The 19,983-nt window shown below is 48.2% G+C and overlaps 7 protein-coding genes across 7 annotated transcripts; 3 read left to right on the forward strand and 4 right to left on the reverse strand.

Moving 5' to 3' along the window:
- AO090003000297 (telomere maintenance protein PBP2) lies at nt 1-3,169 on the reverse strand (the record flags this gene model as incomplete). The annotated part of the gene is made up of 3 exons (XM_023234821.1): nt 1-65; nt 1,723-2,599; nt 2,663-3,169. 3 exons carry the CDS (start codon nt 3,167-3,169, stop codon nt 1-3), a joined length of 1,449 nt encoding a protein of 482 aa, XP_023089904.1.
- A 999-nt stretch (nt 3,170-4,168) lies between these two features.
- Nucleotides 4,169-5,283, forward strand: AO090003000298 (uncharacterized protein; the record flags this gene model as incomplete). The annotated part of the gene is made up of 2 exons (XM_001819449.1): nt 4,169-4,351; nt 4,414-5,283. The coding sequence occupies 2 exons, from the start codon at nt 4,169-4,171 to the stop codon at nt 5,281-5,283; spliced, it is 1,053 nt and encodes a 350-aa protein (XP_001819501.1).
- A 370-nt stretch (nt 5,284-5,653) lies between these two features.
- AO090003000299 (RecQ family helicase MusN) lies at nt 5,654-9,289 on the reverse strand (the record flags this gene model as incomplete). Its single annotated transcript, XM_023234822.1, has 4 exons — nt 5,654-5,791; nt 6,353-6,428; nt 6,783-8,460; nt 8,752-9,289. 4 exons carry the CDS (start codon nt 9,287-9,289, stop codon nt 5,654-5,656), a joined length of 2,430 nt encoding a protein of 809 aa, XP_023089905.1.
- Nucleotides 9,290-11,185: 1,896 nt separating this feature from the next.
- Nucleotides 11,186-13,335, forward strand: AO090003000300 (putative Kelch repeats protein; the record flags this gene model as incomplete). The annotated part of the gene is made up of 3 exons (XM_023234823.1): nt 11,186-11,600; nt 11,694-11,839; nt 11,905-13,335. 3 exons carry the CDS (start codon nt 11,186-11,188, stop codon nt 13,333-13,335), a joined length of 1,992 nt encoding a protein of 663 aa, XP_023089906.1.
- Nucleotides 13,336-13,490: 155 nt separating this feature from the next.
- Nucleotides 13,491-15,047, reverse strand: AO090003000301 (pyridoxal phosphate-dependent decarboxylase family protein; the record flags this gene model as incomplete). The annotated part of the gene is made up of 1 exon (XM_001819452.3): nt 13,491-15,047. One exon carries the CDS (start codon nt 15,045-15,047, stop codon nt 13,491-13,493), a length of 1,557 nt encoding a protein of 518 aa, XP_001819504.1.
- A 434-nt stretch (nt 15,048-15,481) lies between these two features.
- Nucleotides 15,482-17,303, forward strand: AO090003000302 (proline iminopeptidase; the record flags this gene model as incomplete). The annotated part of the gene is made up of 8 exons (XM_023234824.1): nt 15,482-15,524; nt 15,582-15,817; nt 15,890-16,134; nt 16,205-16,290; nt 16,352-16,516; nt 16,641-16,779; nt 16,838-16,934; nt 16,992-17,303. The coding sequence occupies 8 exons, from the start codon at nt 15,482-15,484 to the stop codon at nt 17,301-17,303; spliced, it is 1,323 nt and encodes a 440-aa protein (XP_023089907.1).
- A 176-nt stretch (nt 17,304-17,479) lies between these two features.
- Nucleotides 17,480-19,640, reverse strand: AO090003000303 (guanine nucleotide exchange factor MON1; the record flags this gene model as incomplete). The annotated part of the gene is made up of 5 exons (XM_023234826.1): nt 17,480-17,488; nt 17,548-17,782; nt 17,860-18,041; nt 18,114-18,970; nt 19,037-19,640. 5 exons carry the CDS (start codon nt 19,638-19,640, stop codon nt 17,480-17,482), a joined length of 1,887 nt encoding a protein of 628 aa, XP_023089908.1.
- Between the last annotated feature and the right edge of the window lie 343 nt (nt 19,641-19,983).

Below are 19,983 nucleotides of genomic sequence, written 5' to 3' on the forward strand. Positions count from 1 at the left end.
CTAGCAAGGAAGAAAGTGCGCAATGGAAGGCAAAGGTGCAACGCAGGCAACATATTGTTGGAAACCTGAAGAAGGCAATTAGTGAGAAGAAGTCGAAGGTTAGGAGTGTTGATGACCTGTAGAAGTGCATGTTTGAATTCTGCTTTGTCTCCGATTCATGATATGAACAATCCTAAAAAGAGCGGGACATGGGCGTGGGGAGCAATTGGCTATTTTCTCTGTACATAGCATTAGTCGCTGTTTGATTGGCATATCGGTCTGGATATTGACCCGCCAGTGATGTTTTCATTAATGATGTGATCTTTATAATAACCCCAGTACTATCACTGTTGAACATCTGATTTTATTAGGGTGGGGAACTGCGGCCTTGATGACTGAGGCGCTGACACTGACATCATCGCCCGCAAGGTGACATGATTTCAAGGCAATTTGTTTTCTTGCTGTCTTTTACCCCCAAAAGCCCGGGTTTATCTCTACTAGACAGTTCCTCCACGATATAGAGAAACTTTTTGAGCCCGCCAAGTCGAGTTGGTCCGGTCTTAAACTGGAACCCACCATATCATATCGTACAAAGCTCCAACAACCCCGCCAATCAAAGTACAACCCAACATGGCTCTCCCAGTCAGCGAATTCATTCATTTCCAGCTCAAGTCCTCAGTAAAACCCGAGGACCCCTCAAACGAAGAAGGCCAAGCACTACTCCAGCTCTTCCAAACAGCCAAGCACCAAAGCGGATATAAAAGCTCAGCATGGGGCAGAACAGTAGAGGACGAGAACATCGTAGTATGGGTAGTTAGTAAGTTCCCACCACCTCTCCCTCTCCCTCTCCCCAAAGTTAAAAAAAAGAAAGAGGAAATCCTACCCAAGACAAAAAAAGGAAACACGTAACTAAACAGATACCACAGACTGGGCCGACGCGCACGAAGGAATTCAACCACAATTCCTAGCCCCATACATCGAACCCAACACGCAAGTGAGCGTCATCTTCGCGACACTCACACCATCGATCACCGAAACCGAGTCCCTAACCACCAACCCCGTCACGGAGCTGGTCGCGCTCACCGTCCCCAGTTCCCTGACGCCCGACGAGCAAAAGAAGCTCAATGCCGATCTGATTGAGTTCCGGGCTGCGCTGACGGAGAAATTGCCTGAGGGTGGACGGCCCAAGTCGTGGGCTATGGCGCAGGTGGAGAGGCCTGGTACGTTGGAGCATGAGAAGAGTCCGTCTGGACAGGCGGTGTTGCATCTTTTGGCTGTGGGGTGGGAGTCGGTGGATGTGCATAAGGCTGCGAGGGAGACGGAGGAGTTTAAGAGAACGATTGCGCCTATTAGGGAGAAGGTGATTCCGTCTGTGCCGCCTTTGGGGATGAAGCATGTTTCTTTTAGGAAGGTTTGAGGTGGTTGTGAGTTGAATTACGTTAGATTGGTGATAATTGTGTACAACGAATGTTGACGGACAGCGCTTTTCCATAAATTACAACTTGGAAGGCATATACCCGAAACGAATCATTAAAGTCACCATGGACAGACGGCTTTTGAGCAAGGCAAAAAGAAAGGAAAGGAAGTAAAGAAAAAAAGGAAATCCCATATGCTCCTGGAAGAAAGAAAACAGATTAAGCAAGCTCGTAGACTCATTCCTCCGCTTAGATACGGTGCTTTTCGCTTTCTGTATTGCTAGTTAGTAATGAGATAGTAGAGAATAATCCGGGAGTCGAGACTAACCAAGTCGGGAGTAAAGCATATACAAAGCCATCTGGTTACACTCTTGGGTACCTGTGATAGTCACCAGACGCTCGTTGCTGTTCTCCTGTGGCTCGTTGATCTTGATCACACTGCCACTAAGGTGACGGATCTCGTTGATCTTAGCACCACCCTTGCCGATAATAGCACCCACCATGTCGTTGGGGATATAGATCTGCTGAGTCAGTGGTTGACCGGGCATAGCTCCGCCAACAGGGGCGACCGGAGTCGGACCACCGCGTGCGGGAGCAGCCTGGGGGGCGCCATAAGGGGCAGGCTGGTGAGGGCCCGCGCCAGCATACGGCTGAGGTGCACCACCATAGTGCATGGCAGGCTGAGCTACAGGGGCGGGAGCGGGCTGTCCGTGAAGATAAGGAACGCCATATGCACCCGCAGCAGCCCGGTTGGGGTGTGGGTGGTGGCGCTTGAAGGTATCAGGGTGACCATATTGACCGCCAGCGGGCTGAGGAACATAAGGGACAACCTGCATACCACCGGGCACAGCTCCAGCAGGCCCGCCACTGCGAGTAGCATAGGCAGACGCTGCCGGCCCGCCAAATCGTTCCGTGAGCTGCTCAACCAGCGTCACAGCAACGTAGTAGGTGGCAATGTGAACTGCATCTGCAACACCCAGAATTACAAGGGACCGCTCAGTGGACAGGGGAAGACAAGCGTCTGAAGCGTTAAGACGAGCACCAGAGGCCTCTTGGATCTCACGAATACGGCCACCACCCTTGCCAATAATGGAGCCAATGAGGATATGGGGGATCAACAAACGCAAGGGGTATGTCTTGGATTGGGCAGTGGAAGGAGCATCAAGGGGTTCATTGTTTAGGGTACGAATGATCAAACCAAAAGCCTAAAGCCCAGTTAGCAAGTCCAGTTAGACTTCAGCTAAGTAGCAAGGATGCATATAACCAACCTTAGCAACAGCGTCCTGTGGACCACTGACAGTCAAGATACGTTCCACTGCCCCACGAGAGTAATCGCTGACAGTGCACTTGGCGCCGGAGAGACGACGGATCTGTGATACATTCTCCCCACCTTTACCAATAACGGTAGCAGCCTCCTGGCTAGAAATTACAGCCCGAATATGGATCCAGCTTGACTCGTCTTGGGGACGATGCTGTTCGGATTGAGAGCCAGTTTCGGCATGGGACGCAGTGGACTGGATAGGCTGGGTTTCAGGGTTAGTGCCCTTCGCATTAGGAGCATCAGGCACAACGGTATCGCCTTGGCCATCGGCACTGGCGCTGGGCACACCTGAGGACTCAGTCTTCACTTCCGCATACGCCTCGGACTCATCGCCCTTTACTACTTTGTCCAAAGCAGGACGCTTGGCCTCCGGTTGATCATTGGGACCTGATGGCGAGGAAGGGTCCTCCAAGGGACGCTTGGTGGATTGCAAAGCGGATGGAGAGGCAGACATATTGCTTCTCAACTGTGCAGTCTTGCTTCACTTACGCAGGAAGTCCAAGTATCAAAATAGCCTTTTCTTTTTCTTTTCTTTCTGCTTTATTTGATCGACTATGTACACCAGGAGTTCCCAATAAGACTTGCTGGTGCTGGCGATCGGGAGAGGGAATCTGGTGCTTGAAATGACTAGGAATGCTGGTGGTAATCGTGCACAGTGATGGAAGAAGTGATGTTGAGGAAGGATAGCCGTTGGAAGAGTGAAGATGCTGGGAATCACGGGCCTTGGATTTGAGCAGAAAGCTTCGCGTGTGCAAAGCTATGCTAGGAAAGAGAGAAGAAGAGAAGAGAAGATCGGATCGGGCACGATAAAACGGAGATGTAGACGGTGATAGTGGTGGTGAGGATTCAGGGTCCGAACGTGAATGGGAGCTGACAGGCTGCAGCGTGGGCAAAGGGAGAATATGAGAGCAAAGTTCAGTTGCTAAATCTGTACTATCCCTTTTCCTCCAAAGAAAACACAACGTTTCTGATCGTCGCAGGGTGTAAGAACACAGAGATAGTCTGCCACGCGCCGGGCTAAAAGGGGCTTGAACAAACGCTAAAACAGCGGATAGGAGCCAAGTAACAAAGACAGGCAGTCGACTCCACCGTTGCGACAGAGCTGAAGATGCCAAGCAAAGGGAAGAAGGTGACGATGATGGATGGAGGGGAGGAAGTCGCGATGTCGCGGTGAAGAGATGAGGTTAAGGTGTGATTGAGGCGAAACGGTGGCACGGGATCACGCTAGCCTTCCTTGGGTATAGTCTACCCACCCGTCATTATCACGTGCGGGAGGGCATAGAAAACAACCCAAGCAATACGTGAATATCAAAGTATCTCCTTTCACGTTACTGTGATTCAGAAAAACTGGTATTGACCTGGACTCTGTGGCCTTGCTTGTGTGGACTTTCTCCAAGCTTCGACACCCAACCCGTGTTTCATCTAGATCGTGCTGCACCGTCTATCTATCCCTATGGATGTACCTCAGGAGACCGTTGATAAGATCCAGCGTTTCGCAGTGAAACGGGAGAAAGCCGAAGAGAGTTATGATCAACAAATCAGCCCGGCCACTCTCCAGGCGTATAACAAGAAGCTGGATGAGACCCTGAAAAATCTTCAAGAGCAAGTTAAACGCCAAGAAGATGATTTGCGCAAGGTATGCAAGCCGAAGAGCGAACAAATTTAGAAACAGAGACGCGATACTGATGCGCGCAACAGCTCCGCTCGGTCAACGCGGTTGATCTTTCTAAGATCGGCGCGGACCCTTCTTCTCGCGTTTCGCAAGTTAGGAGAGCCAAGAAAGCATATGACTCTCTCCTGGGATCGGAAACAAAGCTCCCAAGCTCTGGGTCTCCTCTGCCATCCTTGCTTGCGGTCGAGGAGATATCTCGGTTGGTCAAGGAGAGCAAGTTATCTGTCACGATGACAGCAGATAAGCTTTCGACCAACCGCCAACGTTTGAAAGTTGAAGAGGCAAATCTGCGTGATGCCCAAGCCATCAATGATGGACTACAAAAACGGATAGCTCGTATCCGTGAACAACAAGCCAAGAAGGAGCAGAAGTCACCGTCTCAACTAGCGCATGATCTTGTCGATCAGCAGCAGGAAAAGAAGGAGGAGCTTGACAAGGCGACGGAAGAGCTCCAAACCTCTCTCCACAATTTTATTGATGAAACTTTGGCACCCATGCTCGCTGCAGAAGATCTCGGTGGTCCGACTGCGGGAGATGCCATGAGTGTTTCTGATGAGACATTGGAGAGGGGCTATACAAGTCATGGTAAGCCTAAAAAACTGAAAGCTTCGGCAGCGAACCATGATAGCGGCCAGCGCCGAATAGATGAACTCGTCAGGGGTCAAACGTCTCAAGGAGAGAATCAAGAACGGAACCCGTCAAATCGACGCGAAGCAGCGGCTGCTGAGATGCATGAGCTGCTCACCTCGTTACTCGATGCGGGTACCTCCTACATTGACCTTCCCCGAGAGTCTGCCGCCGCCCGATTCCTTGTAAGAGCTAAAGTAGCTCAATTCCATCCACGCGATGCCAGACGTTTGAGGTTGATAGATTTCGGGCGTTCGTTGAACGATTGAATGACTGCTCTCAATAGTTGATATCGATGCACAGTCCAGCTTTTACCAAACTCCAGGAATTACCGACCAATGTCTTTTGGGACACATACGACTTAAGGCTATATACGGTTATAGATGCAATGAGTTAAGAAAAAGAATGCGTGAAAGGACATGAGAAAAACCCAGCTACATGCGTTTAGTACGAGTATATATTCACATAATCGCTTCGTCAAGTCCTCATAATAAAGTACAAAAGAGGGTAGTCAGAATTCCAATTCAACGCCGGTGGATGCACCTGATGCAGTAGACCATTAGTGAAATTATGCCCCCACGCTCTTCAATATACCATTAACATCATCGTAAAGAACATGAAAATAGATATATAAAGATCCTAGATAGGCATCATTCCTATCCGGGACATGGGTTCTTTTGCTTTTGAGCCTTTCCGGGGAGGGCGGCTGTCAGCGCGGCTGGCGGTTTTCTTTCTGGGTCGTGGGGTTTTGTTCCGGGGTTTGGATTCGCCAGCGCTCTTTCGACGAGTCCGCTTGGTAGCTTGACGCTTCCGAGGTTTGGAGCTGCTAGCTCCCCCAGGGCCATCAGACGAGTCATCTTCTGGGATTGGTTCGGTGGTGAAGTACCGACTAGAGATAACATTGTTATCCATATCAAGGTTTGAGGCATCGTCTAGAATATCACCGTCATCATACTCTTCGCTGTCACTGGTGAGATTGATGACGTTGTGGTGATTGGGGTCTGGAACAACACCATCGGCGTCATCACGATCCTTTTTCAACTCCGCATACCGGCGTTGCGTATCTCGTACGAGCTTGAGTATCTGAGCACCGTACCGATTAACCTTGTCCTTATCTATGCCGGGAATTCTGGAAAGCTCTGACAGGTCTGCTCGATATCAGTATTGCGTCCCACTACCAATGGCTACCGGTGTTCCTCACCTTTGGGGAAGGCTATGACCATCTCCCGCAGCACCCCGTCTGTGAAGGGCTGATTGCGAAGGCCTTTCTTGAGTACAAGCTGTTAAAATAAGTCAGCAATGTCTTTTTAACTTAACAAGATGAAGAGAAATCCTCACATCCTGGCAGTAATTCTTGGCATAAACCATGAAATCCTCCGCTACAGCTTTATGGAGCGGGTCAAGCCGGTCAAACCTGGCATCTTGAGTAATTGGTGGACCTGGAGTAAACGGTTTATCGCGTCTTGGCTTGCCAGCGATACGGATCCTCTCGAAGCCATCACTATCTCTATCACTGTCAGAGTTTGCTTCATATCGATAACGGGCTAAGTGGCGTTGGTTCGCCGCTTGAACAGGTGATGAGACATTTGTGGATTGAGGATGGTAATCCTTCCGATTTACACTCCGAGAGGGTTGAGCTTTTTTGTGTGGTGAAACTCTGACATGAAGCTGTAATTGACGCCGGCCACTCTCAAAATCAGGGGCACGACGTCCAAGCTTGATGTACTGCACAGCAAATCTACTGCCGTTGACCACATTTTCTTCGAACAGAGCCCCCTCGCTAAGAAGGTGATAGAAAAGTCTTTCCGCCTCTCCCATTTCTAGGGAAGATCCCTCTCCGTACCCCGGTGCCTGTCTGTGCTGAGGAGACCTAAATTTTTTTGCGCTTCCTCGAAAAATGTTCACACAGTACGACAATGTCACATTCTCTTTTGACTGCTCGAAATATCGAACAACCTTGATTACAGAGGCCGCGTGTTGAGAAAAGTCACGGAGTTCAAAGACAGAGTCCGACTTGCAATTATCACAGGAAGCATTGCAGTCCTCTCGACGGAAATGCTCGTTGAAATATGCGAGGATTTGGACTCTTCGGCAGTCGCTTTTGTTTTCACAGAACTGCACAACATTGCGTAGCATTTGTCGCTGCCGGTTCTTCTGTTGCTTACTACCATCGCTGCTGTCAATCATGCGAGTAATGGTCATCGAGTCCCTGTAACAGTAATACATGTAGCAACCCGAACGCTTCCCGTCTCGGCCAGCTCGGCCAGTTTCTTGGTAATAGCCTTCTAAACTTTTGGGGAGGCTGTGGTGGATCACGAAACGTACATCCGGTTTATCAATACCCATACCGAAGGCGATCGTCGCCACTATGACATGGCTCCTCCCAGCCTGCCAACGCTGTTGAACTTCGGCTCGCTCGTCCGGCTTCATACCAGCATGATAATGTTCCGCTTTGATGCGGTAATCGTCCCGAAGGCTCTTGGCGACCTTCTGGCACGTATCACGCGAAAGGCAATAAACAATGCCGGATTTGTTATGATAAGATGATTTGATCGTATCGGCTATACTAGCCAGAAGCTCGTTACCCTTCTTCTTCTGCCTCACTTCGTATGTCAAGTTTGGTCTGTTAAAGCTCTGGGTAAAGATATCGCAGCCTTCCATTTTAAGGTTGTGGATGACGTCTACCTTCACGTTCTCTGTGGCGGTAGCTGTCAGAGCCATCATTGGAACACCGGGCAACTGAGCCCTAAGGCCCCCAAGTTCCTTATAATCAGGACGGAAGTCATGTCCCCATTGACTCACGCAGTGAGCTTCATCTATCACAATGCGCGCAAGTCGATGCCTATTGTTTAGCCTTTCCAAGTTGCGGATGAGGGTTTGATTCTTGTTGACCATCTCGGGCGTGATATATAACAGCTCGATATGACCTTCTGCGTCGGAGCTCGATAGTGTACTCATTATCCATTGTCGTTCTGTCTTCTGCGTCTCACCGTTCAACAAATACGCTTTTATCTCGAGCTGGCGCAAATGATACACCTGATCTTGCATTAAACTCAACAATGGCGAAATGACTATTGTGACTCCTCTGGTCGTTCCACTCTTGACGATAGAAGGCAGCTGGTAACACAATGACTTTCCTCCGCCTGTCGGCATTAGAACAAACGTGTCTTTCCCACTCAGGGTAGCATCGATGGCTTCGAGTTGGTTAAGGCGGAAGCCTCGAAGATGGAAACGATCCTTCAAAACGCTTTTAACATCCTTTGACCACGGGTGATGATGCCATAGGCCATTGTGGGTCTGCGACTTCTGTGTAGTAGGAGTGCGGGCAACGTTTCCGGAGGTTTCAGCAAAGACCTTGCGTATCTGGAGACTATTACTAGCTGTTGAAACCGAGTAGCCATCGTCAAGAAACCCCGCTGCCTCAAGCATTTCCTCGTCATCAGCGTCTAAGTCAAATTCATCAAACTGCTCCGCCCGAACCGGAGATCCCATGGTACGAGTAAAAGCATGGTCATCATCGCTGATCATTGGTTCATCATAGTCAAAAGTTTTAGACCAAGAGCCGGCGCTCCTGCAAGATGGGTTGGTTGCCCGTGCTGGTATGTCAGCTTGAGAGACACGGCAGGTCGGCCCTGAGGGAAGTCTAGAAGAAGCAGTCTCAATGGCTTCGAGATCCTGGGGATGGACTGATTTCTTAGGGTTCATGTTTGTAGCTGATCGAGGGGGTGATTGCAAACGCTCCGAGCCCTGCCGAGATGGTCCTTTACTTGAAGAGGAAGCCGACAAAAGATCAGCTTGTACAAGGAGACGTTGTATATCAGACTCGATCTGCTCTAGCTGCAATGTGGCTTTTCGGCTTTGTTCGAGCTCTTCCGGCATTGTATTTGGGCTACCACCTTGAGAAATAACTTGCATTAGTGCTTTCTTCAGTTGGTCTCTTGTTGATTCGCAGGCGTGATAGGCAGCCTTCTTGTTCTTTAGGGATTTAATTGCTTCTATCCGAGCTGTAATACTCTTGTTCTCAGCAATTAATCCAGGAGCTGGCTCGCCCTTCATAGCCTGTTCAAAAACGATTTCTGAATTCTTCCTTAGAGTATCCTCGAAACCCGAGATCCGTTGATCCAAAATCTCATCGGAAAGAGTTAAGAACTTCGTGACATCGCTGTTCTTAGGCTGGGACCCTGGTGTCCCGAGAGCATAAGTCAAGCCTGAATCACCAGCTTTCGTAAATGTCTTGCTGACGGACGTATCGGTAACAGATGAAGTGAGATCCATTTCTGATGACAGTGGAGAACGGTGTATTGCATTCTTTGCCACCTTCTCTCTTCTTTCGTTCTCCGCAGATGTATCTTGAGGAAGCACAGGATATAAAGATTTATCGTTATTTATGACGGGAGCATCATTGTCACTCATCAAATCGTCAAACAGAGTTTCATCGCCGTCTTCGTCGGAATCGGCTATGATTTGGTTCAAAACGCTAGAATGAGAGTATGGGGCTTCACGAATGAAGCTCTTTGTCGGGGAAGATGTAATGTAGGTTTTGGTCAAGCGCGTCAAACCGGACGGGGCAGCATCTGTAGTCCCACCATTGGGCAAAGGTGAGCGTACCCTGGGGGCATTTTTTCTTGGGGATACTAGATCAGAAATGTACTCCTCGCTTTTGCGCTTCTTTCCTCGCTTCTCCATAGCGTCTTTTCGATTGGGCGGCTCTTCGTTCCGTAGCCTGTGCGGTTCCCCAAACTCATCTACTATGCTTGGTGAAGTCGTTGTTTTGTCGAAATCGCCCGTCAAATCAATAGTATCAATATCAAATGCCGAAGATTCGACATCAAACTTATGTTTTGTCCGGAACGGCGTCACTATCGTCTTGGTAACACTGTCAAATGACGAAAGCGTATCGCCTTGGGTACCTTTCCATTAATCATTAGTTGTCCGAAAAGACTTTAGCAAATTAATGACCATACTTTTTACTGTCGGACTCTTCAGCGCCTCCCGCCGTCGCGTAGGCGATTCAGCATGTGTACGACCATTCACTTTCGAGGGTGACCTATTAACAGCATCTGTAGGACGACTGAAAAGTCGAGGTTTGCTCGCAGATTGTGGAGCCATTAACAATCGTGCCATGTCTTCGTCCGATTCTACCTCGAAATCTTTTTCTACATTGTCGACAGGTTTCTTCTGTAATGGCTGGGAGTCTCCAATTGCGATTTCTGGAACTTGGTTACCCGTTGCATGCAGCGCTGGAATCAGCCGATTTTGAGTGTGATTCTCTCGAATAGAGTTGCGATTCTCGCGTGCCGATGGCGATAAAGAGGGGTAAAGCGAAGGGCCTTGTTGCAACAGCCATTTGAGATGAACTTCCAAGTTGTGCCTAGTCATAGGGTCGTATTTTCGCTTTCATGATTCTGCTCCTATTCTCGTGCAAGGCATTTGCGATATTCTTCGTCTAAATGTCACTGAATTCCATAGCCCGAAGAGACAAAGGGACGCGTCCCGGCGCGTTATCACCTGGGCGGTGAGACTACCTTACGGAGTATATTTGAGAGGTATAGCCCCGTACCACCCATACATAGCATAGTACTCCGTAGGTAGGCGAGGAATTGTCATGATACTTGAGATATTTAACTATGCTTGGAATAGACACAAGCTGCCAGGTATTGATATAGTACCCAATATAGATTTATTCCTTTATGGGTAGTGCTATTTTATAGATTGTGTTTTATGAGGTACGTACCCAAATTGCAGAGCTGTTGTATTAGACCTTATCGGTCCGCCTAGCTTATATATCTTATGGATCCCTGCTCTCCATAACTGCTTAATCAATGGATGATTACAATGCACTACTCATCATTCATAGTCCAAAACAACTGATTATATCTATTACCAAGCAACTATTGGCAAGCTACGTGAGGCAATCGATCTGACATACTACCAGCTGTATTGTGTCTGTAATAGTTTACATCTATAGACATTAGGGACTTGATATGGTATTCGTTTTACACGTAACCAAACGAGGGGAATTAATTTTTTTTCTGAACCCCGCGCTGTAGAATGTTATCAACCCCACGCATTAAAAACGCCATTGAATTGGCAGTCTATATACATATAGAGTGTCGCTATCCGATAAACATATCGGGCCATTATAAACAGACAACTAAGTGATTTCACAACATGGGCAAGAAAAATAAGAAGTCCGCCGAACACAAAGAACGTGTTGCGGCGAAACAGAACAAGAAAGCTGCCCAAAAGGAAAAGAGATCTAAGGGCAAGAAGGGTCGGGATGCAGACAGCGATGTAGAAGATGCGGATCTGGATGCCATCCTCGCGCAATACGCTGAAGAGCAGGCTAAATTCCTCAAGGTCACTGAAGTTGTTTCGGGACCACCATCTCCTCGGTCTTCCGCAACTGTGCTGGCGTCCCCCTCAAATCGGAACGAACTGTTGGTCTTCGGTGGAGAGTACTTTGATGGCACTCTTGCTACATTTTTCAACAACCTCTTTGTGTACAATATTGACAAAGGCGAATGGAAAGAGGTCACTAGTCCCAATACTCCTCTTCCTCGGAGTGGACATGCTTGGTGCCGTGGTGGGAATACTGGCGGCGTATATCTTTTTGGAGGCATGAAACTTGGATACTTACTTGGCTCATGGACATCTTACTGACTTTTAAACCATTTAGGTGAGTTCTCGTCTCCAAAACAAGGTACTTTCTATCATTACAATGATTTTTGGTATCTCGACCCGTCGACGAAAGAATGGGCCCGTCTTGAGACCAAAGGCAAGGGTCCTCCTGCCAGAAGTGGCCATAGAATGACTTACTACAAGGTTTGCCTACCGGGAATCATGTACATCTCACGACAATGAGTCTTTTGAAGCTGACTTGAGTCAAGAACTACATCATCCTCTTTGGTGGTTTTCAGGACACCTCACAGCAAACTAAATATCTTCAAGACTTGTGGATTTACGACTGCTCGAAGTATACCTGGTATAATCCTATACTGCCCCCTGCATCACAGAAACCTGATCCTCGCTCTTCTTTCTCTTTCCTTCCTCACGAAGCAGGTGCAGTCATCCTTGGTGGTTATTCCCGTGTGAAGGCCACCACTAGCGTAGGAGGGAAACAGATGAAGGGCGGTGCTCAGCGTATGACCATGAAACCTATGGTTCACCAGGACACCTGGCTTCTTCGAATCACACCACCTGCTGCCGATGCTCCTGCCTCTGCAACCCCCACGATCCGTTGGGAACGCAGAAAGAAGCCTGCGAATGCCCCGAACCCGCCTCGCGCAGGTGCTACTATGGCGTATCACAAGGGTCGCGGCATCATGTTTGGTGGTGTCCATGATGTGGAGCTCAGTGAGGAGGGAATTGACAGTGAATTCTTCAATACATTGTATGCCTGGAATACCGACAGAAACCGCTTTTTCCCATTGAGTCTCCGGCGCCCAAGGGCACAGGGCAAAAAACAGGCAAATCAGGTCAAGTCCCGAGACCGGACTAAAGCTGATGAGGAGGAGCTGCTACAGAACCTTAGGGCTTTGGAGGCGAAGAAAGGCATTCGCAGTCAGGATGACGACGATGAAATGGAACTCAATACTCCCCCAGTTGAAGAGGAGTCTGATAAGCCCGAGAAGCCTTCGATTGTTCGCTTCGAAATGCCTCATATGCGGTTCAACGCACAGCTCACTGTGCAAGATGATACTCTGTTCATCTTCGGAGGTACCTATGAGAAAGGTGATCGTGAATTTACGTTTAATGACATGTACTCTATCGATCTCGTCAAACTTGACGGTGTCAAGGAGATCTTCTATAACGAACCAGAGAACTGGAATCTCCTTAACGAGGAGGAAGAGAGCGACGATGAAATGGACGACGACGAAGATGATGAGGAAGAGGAGGAGGGAGATGAAGAGGAAGATGCGATGTCACTGGATACTGCCTCCCCCGCTCCTACAGAGACAACGGTGCCGTCTGTGACGCAAGAAATGGAACAACTCGAGGTAGAGGAGCCAGAGGGAGAGCCATCTGTACAGGATAGTAGGCCTCTTCCCCGACCTTTCGAGAGCTTGCGTGAGTTCTTCAACCGTACTTCTGAAGAGTGGCAGAAGATTTTGCTTGAAACGTTAAAGGCAAAGGGCTTGGAGCCGGAGATGAATATTAAGGAACTGCGCAAGGATGCATTCAACATTGCAGAAGAGAAGTGGTGGGATAGCAGAGAAGAAGTCATGGCTCTCGAAGATGAACAGGAGGAGGCTGGAATCGGCGAGGTAGTTAGCCTTGCCGAGAGAGAAAATGCTGGCGGTGCTGGCCGGCGTCGGTGATGCTGCATTTGAAGCCAATTTGGAGACAAAGAAACAACTATATCCAATCACTATTCCACATTAAAGTACATTGTCATATTGAATTGGCTAGTCCGGGAATTTTCTATATAAGCGTACTGATGTACCCGTGTTTCAAAATACATACGCACATAGGCTCAATTGGTTGTTCCTCCTTCAACAACACTTTTCAGCACATCTGTCACAATTTCAAATTCCTTGTCTCCTTGAACTCTCCAATTGGAGATGGCAATTCGACAAGCCGGTCGCCCTTGCCAGGAGGTCCCAGAAACGAACATCTTAGATGTCTCGTTTATCTTGGCTGCAAGGACCTTATTCAACTCATCCTGCTTTGCGCTAAGCAGGACAACCATGAAAGTTTGGTCCATTAATTCCTCCTTAGTAGTAGCCTCCGGTAAAACATTGTACTCCGAGTGATCAAACAACCATCCGGCAATCATCCTGGCCAATCGAATTTGCTTCTTGAGCATAGACTGATACCCAGTTCTGCCATAAGCGACAAGTGAAGTGTAGACAGGGAGCGCCCTGAAGCGCCTGGAATTCTCTATACCGATGTTCAATGGCGAGGGAATTGAGGGAGGTCCGTTGCTATTCCCTGTCAGATAGGCCGCATTTGCATTCTGGAACACATTGAAAGCTTCATTAGGATGGCGACAGAGGAAGAAGCCACAGTCATACGGTACGTTGAGAAATTTGTGCCCGTCGCCTGCAATACAATCGGCCAGCTCTATGCCTGCAACTCCCTTTTTGATGGTAGCAAATTCTGGGCTGTCATCTAGAACGCGATTGAAAATTCCGAAGGCACCGTCAACGTGTAGCCAGGCACTGTACTTATCGCACAATCTCCGTAGTTCTCGCATATCGTCGATGCTGGTCGTCGCGAAACGTCCAGTGTTGACTTCACCACAGGATAAAGCGACGATACTTGCCTTGTCTGGCCTTGCTAGTTCACGCTCTAAATTTTCCATATCAAAGAGGAGTGGATTACTTTCTTGACAAATGTTCTTAACATTTGCTCGACCGATTCCCAGAATTCCAGCTGCCTTCACTAGGGATGAATGCGGTAATGTTGACAGAACCTGAATTCCTGACAATCCGGATGCCTGTATGACTTCATACAAACCATGCTCTCCAACGCTTTCTTCGGGGACTCCTGCCTTGCGTGCAGTGACATTCAGTACGTATTCCCTCCCACAGGCTAAGCCGAGGATGTTACTCGCCGTTGCTCCAGTGGTGAAAATGCCGTTATGCCAGTCAGCTCGCTCCAGGTGCAAAAGATCGACAAGGAGACCCAGAGCGTTGGATTCAACATCCGTGGCGATAGAATGGTCAGGCAGATGCACCTGAACATTTTGATCGTACGCAGATACAATGTTATCCGCAAATAGGGCCGCAGGTGTTATCCCTCCGGTGACAAAGCCATAGTAGTTGGGACTTATACTGCTTCCATTGAAAGCTGGGACGATGTCGTTCAGGATATGTTGTTTCGCATCCTCAAACCCCACTCCCTCATTCGCAAGACATGATGGTAAGCTTGCTCTTGCCCGAGCCAGATGATTGGCACTAGGAAGGATACCGGATTTCCATGGTGTTTGAGTGATCTCCCATAATTGCTGTTGAAGACTAGCCTGCGTTTCTGCAGTGACCGTGACGTCTTTTAGTTCCATAGCAGTCATGACGCTCTTATCACTCATGACTGTTGCAAGGGAAGACAACTGCTCAAGAAAAAGATGGTGCTTGTAGAATATGTCGACATAGGCCTGCCAACTGTAACCGGGGGTATATTATCTTATGCCAAAAATTAAAAGTTATATTTCTGTGGAAGGATTTCTTCCTGACATATATTAATGCAGAGTCAAACCCCGTGAGTCACCGTGAGCAAACACCGTGCCGTACGGCCCCCAGTTGGTATAGTGGTTGAATGGATTCCGTCGGGTGGACTAGACGTTAAGGGACTAGCCAACTGGCTGGCGCGCACAGACGGGCCTGCCTAAGGTTGCATTCTAAAGTCTCCACATTTATCCACTACGTATCAACAATCAGCTCTTGTCTTTCCAGAGAACGTCAATAACAGGTTCTTTGCTACTCCGAACACAGCCATAAAGATACAGTCAAGGCACGAACAGCAATGGCTGCCAAACTAGTAGACAAGAAGCTTCACAACGTCCCAGGTGCGTCTCTTGAGGGAGTGTGAGTGTAACATAGAGGCTGATACTGCGGGGAATTAGGGAAGCTCCGTGTAGCAGAACTGCTCTTTGACGTTCCAGTCAACTACAGCCGGCCAAATGATGGCACTTTGAGGCTTTTTGCCCGCAGTGTTCGGCGTTTGACGACTTCATTTGATGCTCCAAAGGAGGACAAGCAACTGCCTTGGCTTGTATACCTACAGGGTGGACCTGGTTATGGATGTCGACCTCCTCAGGAGAATGGCTGGATTGGCACCGCCCTTGACAAGGGATACCAGGTGGGTAATAGTGATATCAAATCCAATTTTCTTTCCTCATCACGCAAATGTCCGTGTGCTCATAGGGTATAGGTTCTGTTTCTAGATCAACGTGGCACTGGCCTCAGCTCCACGATCAGTGCAGGTACCCTTGCCTTGAAAGGCAATGCAATCAAGCAGGCGGAGTACCTGAAGAACTTCCGAGCCGATAACATTGTCAGAGATTGTGAAGCCGTTCGCCGTTGCCTTACCGTGGACTATCCCGAAGATAAACGTAAATGGAGTATTATCGGCCAGAGTTTCGGTGGTTTCTGCGCTGTGACGTATCTTTCTATATTGTGAGTTACACTGCTAAACTGTACTATGAGAAGATAAACCTTTATGCTAATGAGCCTTGACACGACAAAGCCCAGAGGGGTTAGCGGAAGCGTTTATTTGCGGCGGATTGCCTCCTCTTGTCAATGATCCTGACCCAGTCTATGCACGGACATACGGTATGCATCCTTAGTATCTGTGTTTTCTAGTATTTCCCTCGGTTAACCCAAAGAAATGAAGAAAAGCTGGAGGAGCGAAACAAGGCCTATTACTCCAAGTTCCCTGAAGATGTTGAGAGAGTCAAGAGAATCATGCAGTATCTCGAGGAGAACGATGTTTCTGTTCCGTCCGGGAGACTGACACCCGCGAGATTCCAGCAATTGGGTCTGATATTTGGCATGCACGGTAGGGAATATAATCTGTAATTCAATGGCTGTGATACTGACGTCTATAGGTGGCCTTGATAGTATCCACGGTAATATTTGATCACGCTATAGAGTAAGTGCAACTTTGGGCTAACACTCGTTAGAGCTTGTTCTGCGCGCCTGGAATGATCTCGAGATCTTTGGCTTCCTGACTCATCCTACGCGCACTTCAATCGATGCCGCAGGTGGCTTTGATGGTGCTGTTATTTATGCCATTCTTCACGAATCTATCTATTGCCAAGGGTGGGCATTCCTTAAGCCGGTTCCATTTGGATAACCTTATTTAACTGATAATCAACAGGCAAGCTTCAAACTGGTCTGCGGATAGACTTCGTTCGGCCAATGCGAACTTCAGCATTGATGCCAGCCGACCAGAGATCTGGTTTACGGGCGAAATGGTGAGATTTATCCGGAAGCTATGGATGATGCCACTTTAACTAACGGATACGTTGTAGATTTACAAGGACATGTTCGACTCGTACGACGAGCTCAACGAGATCAAGGAGGCGGCAGACATCCTCGCAACTACCAAGGACTGGCCTGCGCTCTATGACGAGGCCCAGCTGGCGAAGAATGAAGTTCCTGTCTACGCTGCTACGTACATAGATGACATGTACGTGCACTTCAGTCATGCCTCAAATACGGCTGCGAAGATCAAGGGTATCAAACAGTTCATTACGAATACCATGTATCATAATGCTCTCCGAGCTAAGTCGGATGAGGTTATGCAGCAGCTTTTTGCCTTGAGGGACGACTCTATTGATTAGTGGGTGGTATTCATTCACTGTTATGCCATACGGGCTATTCTGGAATATAGGTTTTGGGCTGTAATAATGGCGCGTCTATAGTTATAATCCAAAACCTTGGTTCAGTATATACAGGATAGTTTGTAATACCTTGAGATATAGACGTCATATATCTCAAATCTTAAGTAAGATGAATCTCAAAAGACCTATATGCAGGAGTCAGTCATATCAGACCAGAAATAATAACTAACGCGAGATAACGTACCGCACCGCCGATAATGAACAGCCTCTCCTCCTCTTGTTGAACCCACTGGACAATTTTGCTCGCACTGTGAGCTAAGGCATTCCTATTGGCGTTCGGACCAGCGACGCAGTAGAGTTGGAAAACCGGAGTTACCCATGCGAGTGAGGTTGAGGATTGTGAGACACAATGGTGGACTCGAACATGAGCGTGCTTGGAATGGATGCTAGCATGGAGGTTATTGTATGTCGACATTAGTCTGTGAAATCAACGTCAGCCAACTATAATTGGTACCATTAGGGACCCCCGTAAAAGATCTAATTGTGCTAAACAGACCTCCGACGTCGAGAGACAGACGAGAAATCAGGTTCATATGAGGACATGGTGAACTGCACGTTTCCTCGCGACTTGTACAAGAAATGATGCAAGACTGTCCCTGGCACAATATCGGTCGTCTTTGGTCGGCCCTTGTCAATGGCTTCTTTCATGATTTTGAGGCTGCCGTCCTTTTCCAGTTGCTGAGAGTAGTGACGGTTAGTCAACCACAACAAATTGTATTTCACATATGAAAAGTGATTATCTTCTCTTACCTCAATGAAGGAGTTCCGCATCTCTTGTAACTCGAAAAACCGTTCTTTATCTGTACTGATTAGGATGACCGCAACGGACTCTTCTTTCGTCGCCGTGTCATCCGCAACGTTGCCAGCATCTTCCCTTAGATCAACGAAACTGACATACATGTAGAGGTAGCCACTGCTATTGAAGCCGGGTAAACAGACAGGAATCCAACTCTCCCCACCCCCAGCCTTCACAGCCTCTGCTTCAAAGACCATGTTGAAAATCAGTTGTAGATCACCAGGATGGAGTGAATGTTTCCTTGGCCGTACAACGCTAACTAGCCGACCGCCTGCAACAACCAGACCATAGAGGAGGCTGTTAGTTCTAGTTTTAAGAAGGGCATTATTGATTGTCTGGCGGTGCGCCTTGCGGATTTTTAGGCACTCCAATGCCGAAAGGAGGGTAGACGGTGAACCTTTCGTGAAGCTGTCTGCCAATGTAGACAATAGAGTTTCTGAACCTTGTAGTGGTCTCTTGAGATCGGTAGAGGGTCGCACTGAGAAAAGATGTGTTAGAGAAGGGAGGGTTAAGGTCGATAAGATCTGCATATACAAAGCTTCTAGTTGAAGCTTAAGTTGAGTTTCACTTTCGAGAATCCGACTTATCGCCACTAAGTAGAGCGGTCCTTTAGCTACAATGACGAACTTCGTATCTCCAGCGGTAAAACTATTCAGACGATCTTGCGAATCTTCATAAAACGATATGATGGTCTGGATGACACCGATATACGTGGATATCAGACCACCATCGCCATGTCGCGTCCATATTGGCTTTCCAGCAGCAGATAGGATAAGATAATGTTTCCGCTTGGACTTCCAGTTCTCGAGGACTAGTTCTGATGTCGAGTCGTGGATTAGCAACTCAACAGTTTCGTGGCTTTACAGAAGCTACACACCCTCGTTCTCTCCTTCGTCTCCAACATCCCCAACAGGTTCAAACTCTTCTGTAAAATCATCATCTACATCGTCTGCTTGGAACTCCGGAAATTGGAGCAGACCTGTGCTATCATGTTGCATGGGTCCAGACTCTGTGGCGACAAAGTCACTGAAGACATTCTCTACCTCACCAAAGTCCGTCTGCGGTACAGAGCTTTTGACACTTGCAGAATCAGCAGTATCGCTGCCTCTTGGACTAGCCAGGTGACTAAGACTTGCCTTAGCCCTCAGTGTCCCGGGTAGACCGCGAGCAGGGTAACTCTCTTTCCCACCATCATGGGAAGCAATGTCTGTCAGGGATACTGCTGTAGTAGCTCTGGACTGCAAGGCACTTTGAGTTGATTGCCGAAGAGTCCGAGAAGATGATGCCCCTTCGTCCAACAAATTTAAAGTATTCGGACGCGGGGGTAAAGGTGGCGGTGGCCCTTCGGGACTGGTGCTGCGTTCTCTGACACTAGATGCTGCCATTGTGGGAGATGACTTTGAGGAGCAAGTAATGTCATCTTTGCTATCATCATTCCCACCAAGGGAGTCCTGTAGTTGGTTTTTAATCTCCGAGTCCATGTTGATTGACTTGGGCGCATTGGCTGGTATGTACTACTTCAACCGCCAACAGTACCCTCATGTATGTATATTATACGCGACTTAACAAAGGCGTATAAGACATGCTTGTCAGGGGTGATGTCATAGAAACATCCATCGATAATCGGCGATAGATTACCTAGTACAGTAGCGACGTGGCCGGCACTTGGAGTGAGGAAACGTTATGTGGGTTCGGCGGCTTGATTAAATAGTGGACTAAGTGGAGAAAGGCTGATTGATCTCCCCGTTCGGAGCTTCCAAAAGGCGGACGGTTAAGGCACCAAAAACATGTCCGCCTGGCGCTTGTTGTGGCTTCCGTGTCTTT

Source organism: Aspergillus oryzae, chromosome 2 (assembly GCF_000184455.2).
Source record: "Aspergillus oryzae RIB40 DNA, chromosome 2".
NCBI classification, from domain to species: domain Eukaryota; kingdom Fungi; phylum Ascomycota; class Eurotiomycetes; order Eurotiales; family Aspergillaceae; genus Aspergillus; species Aspergillus oryzae.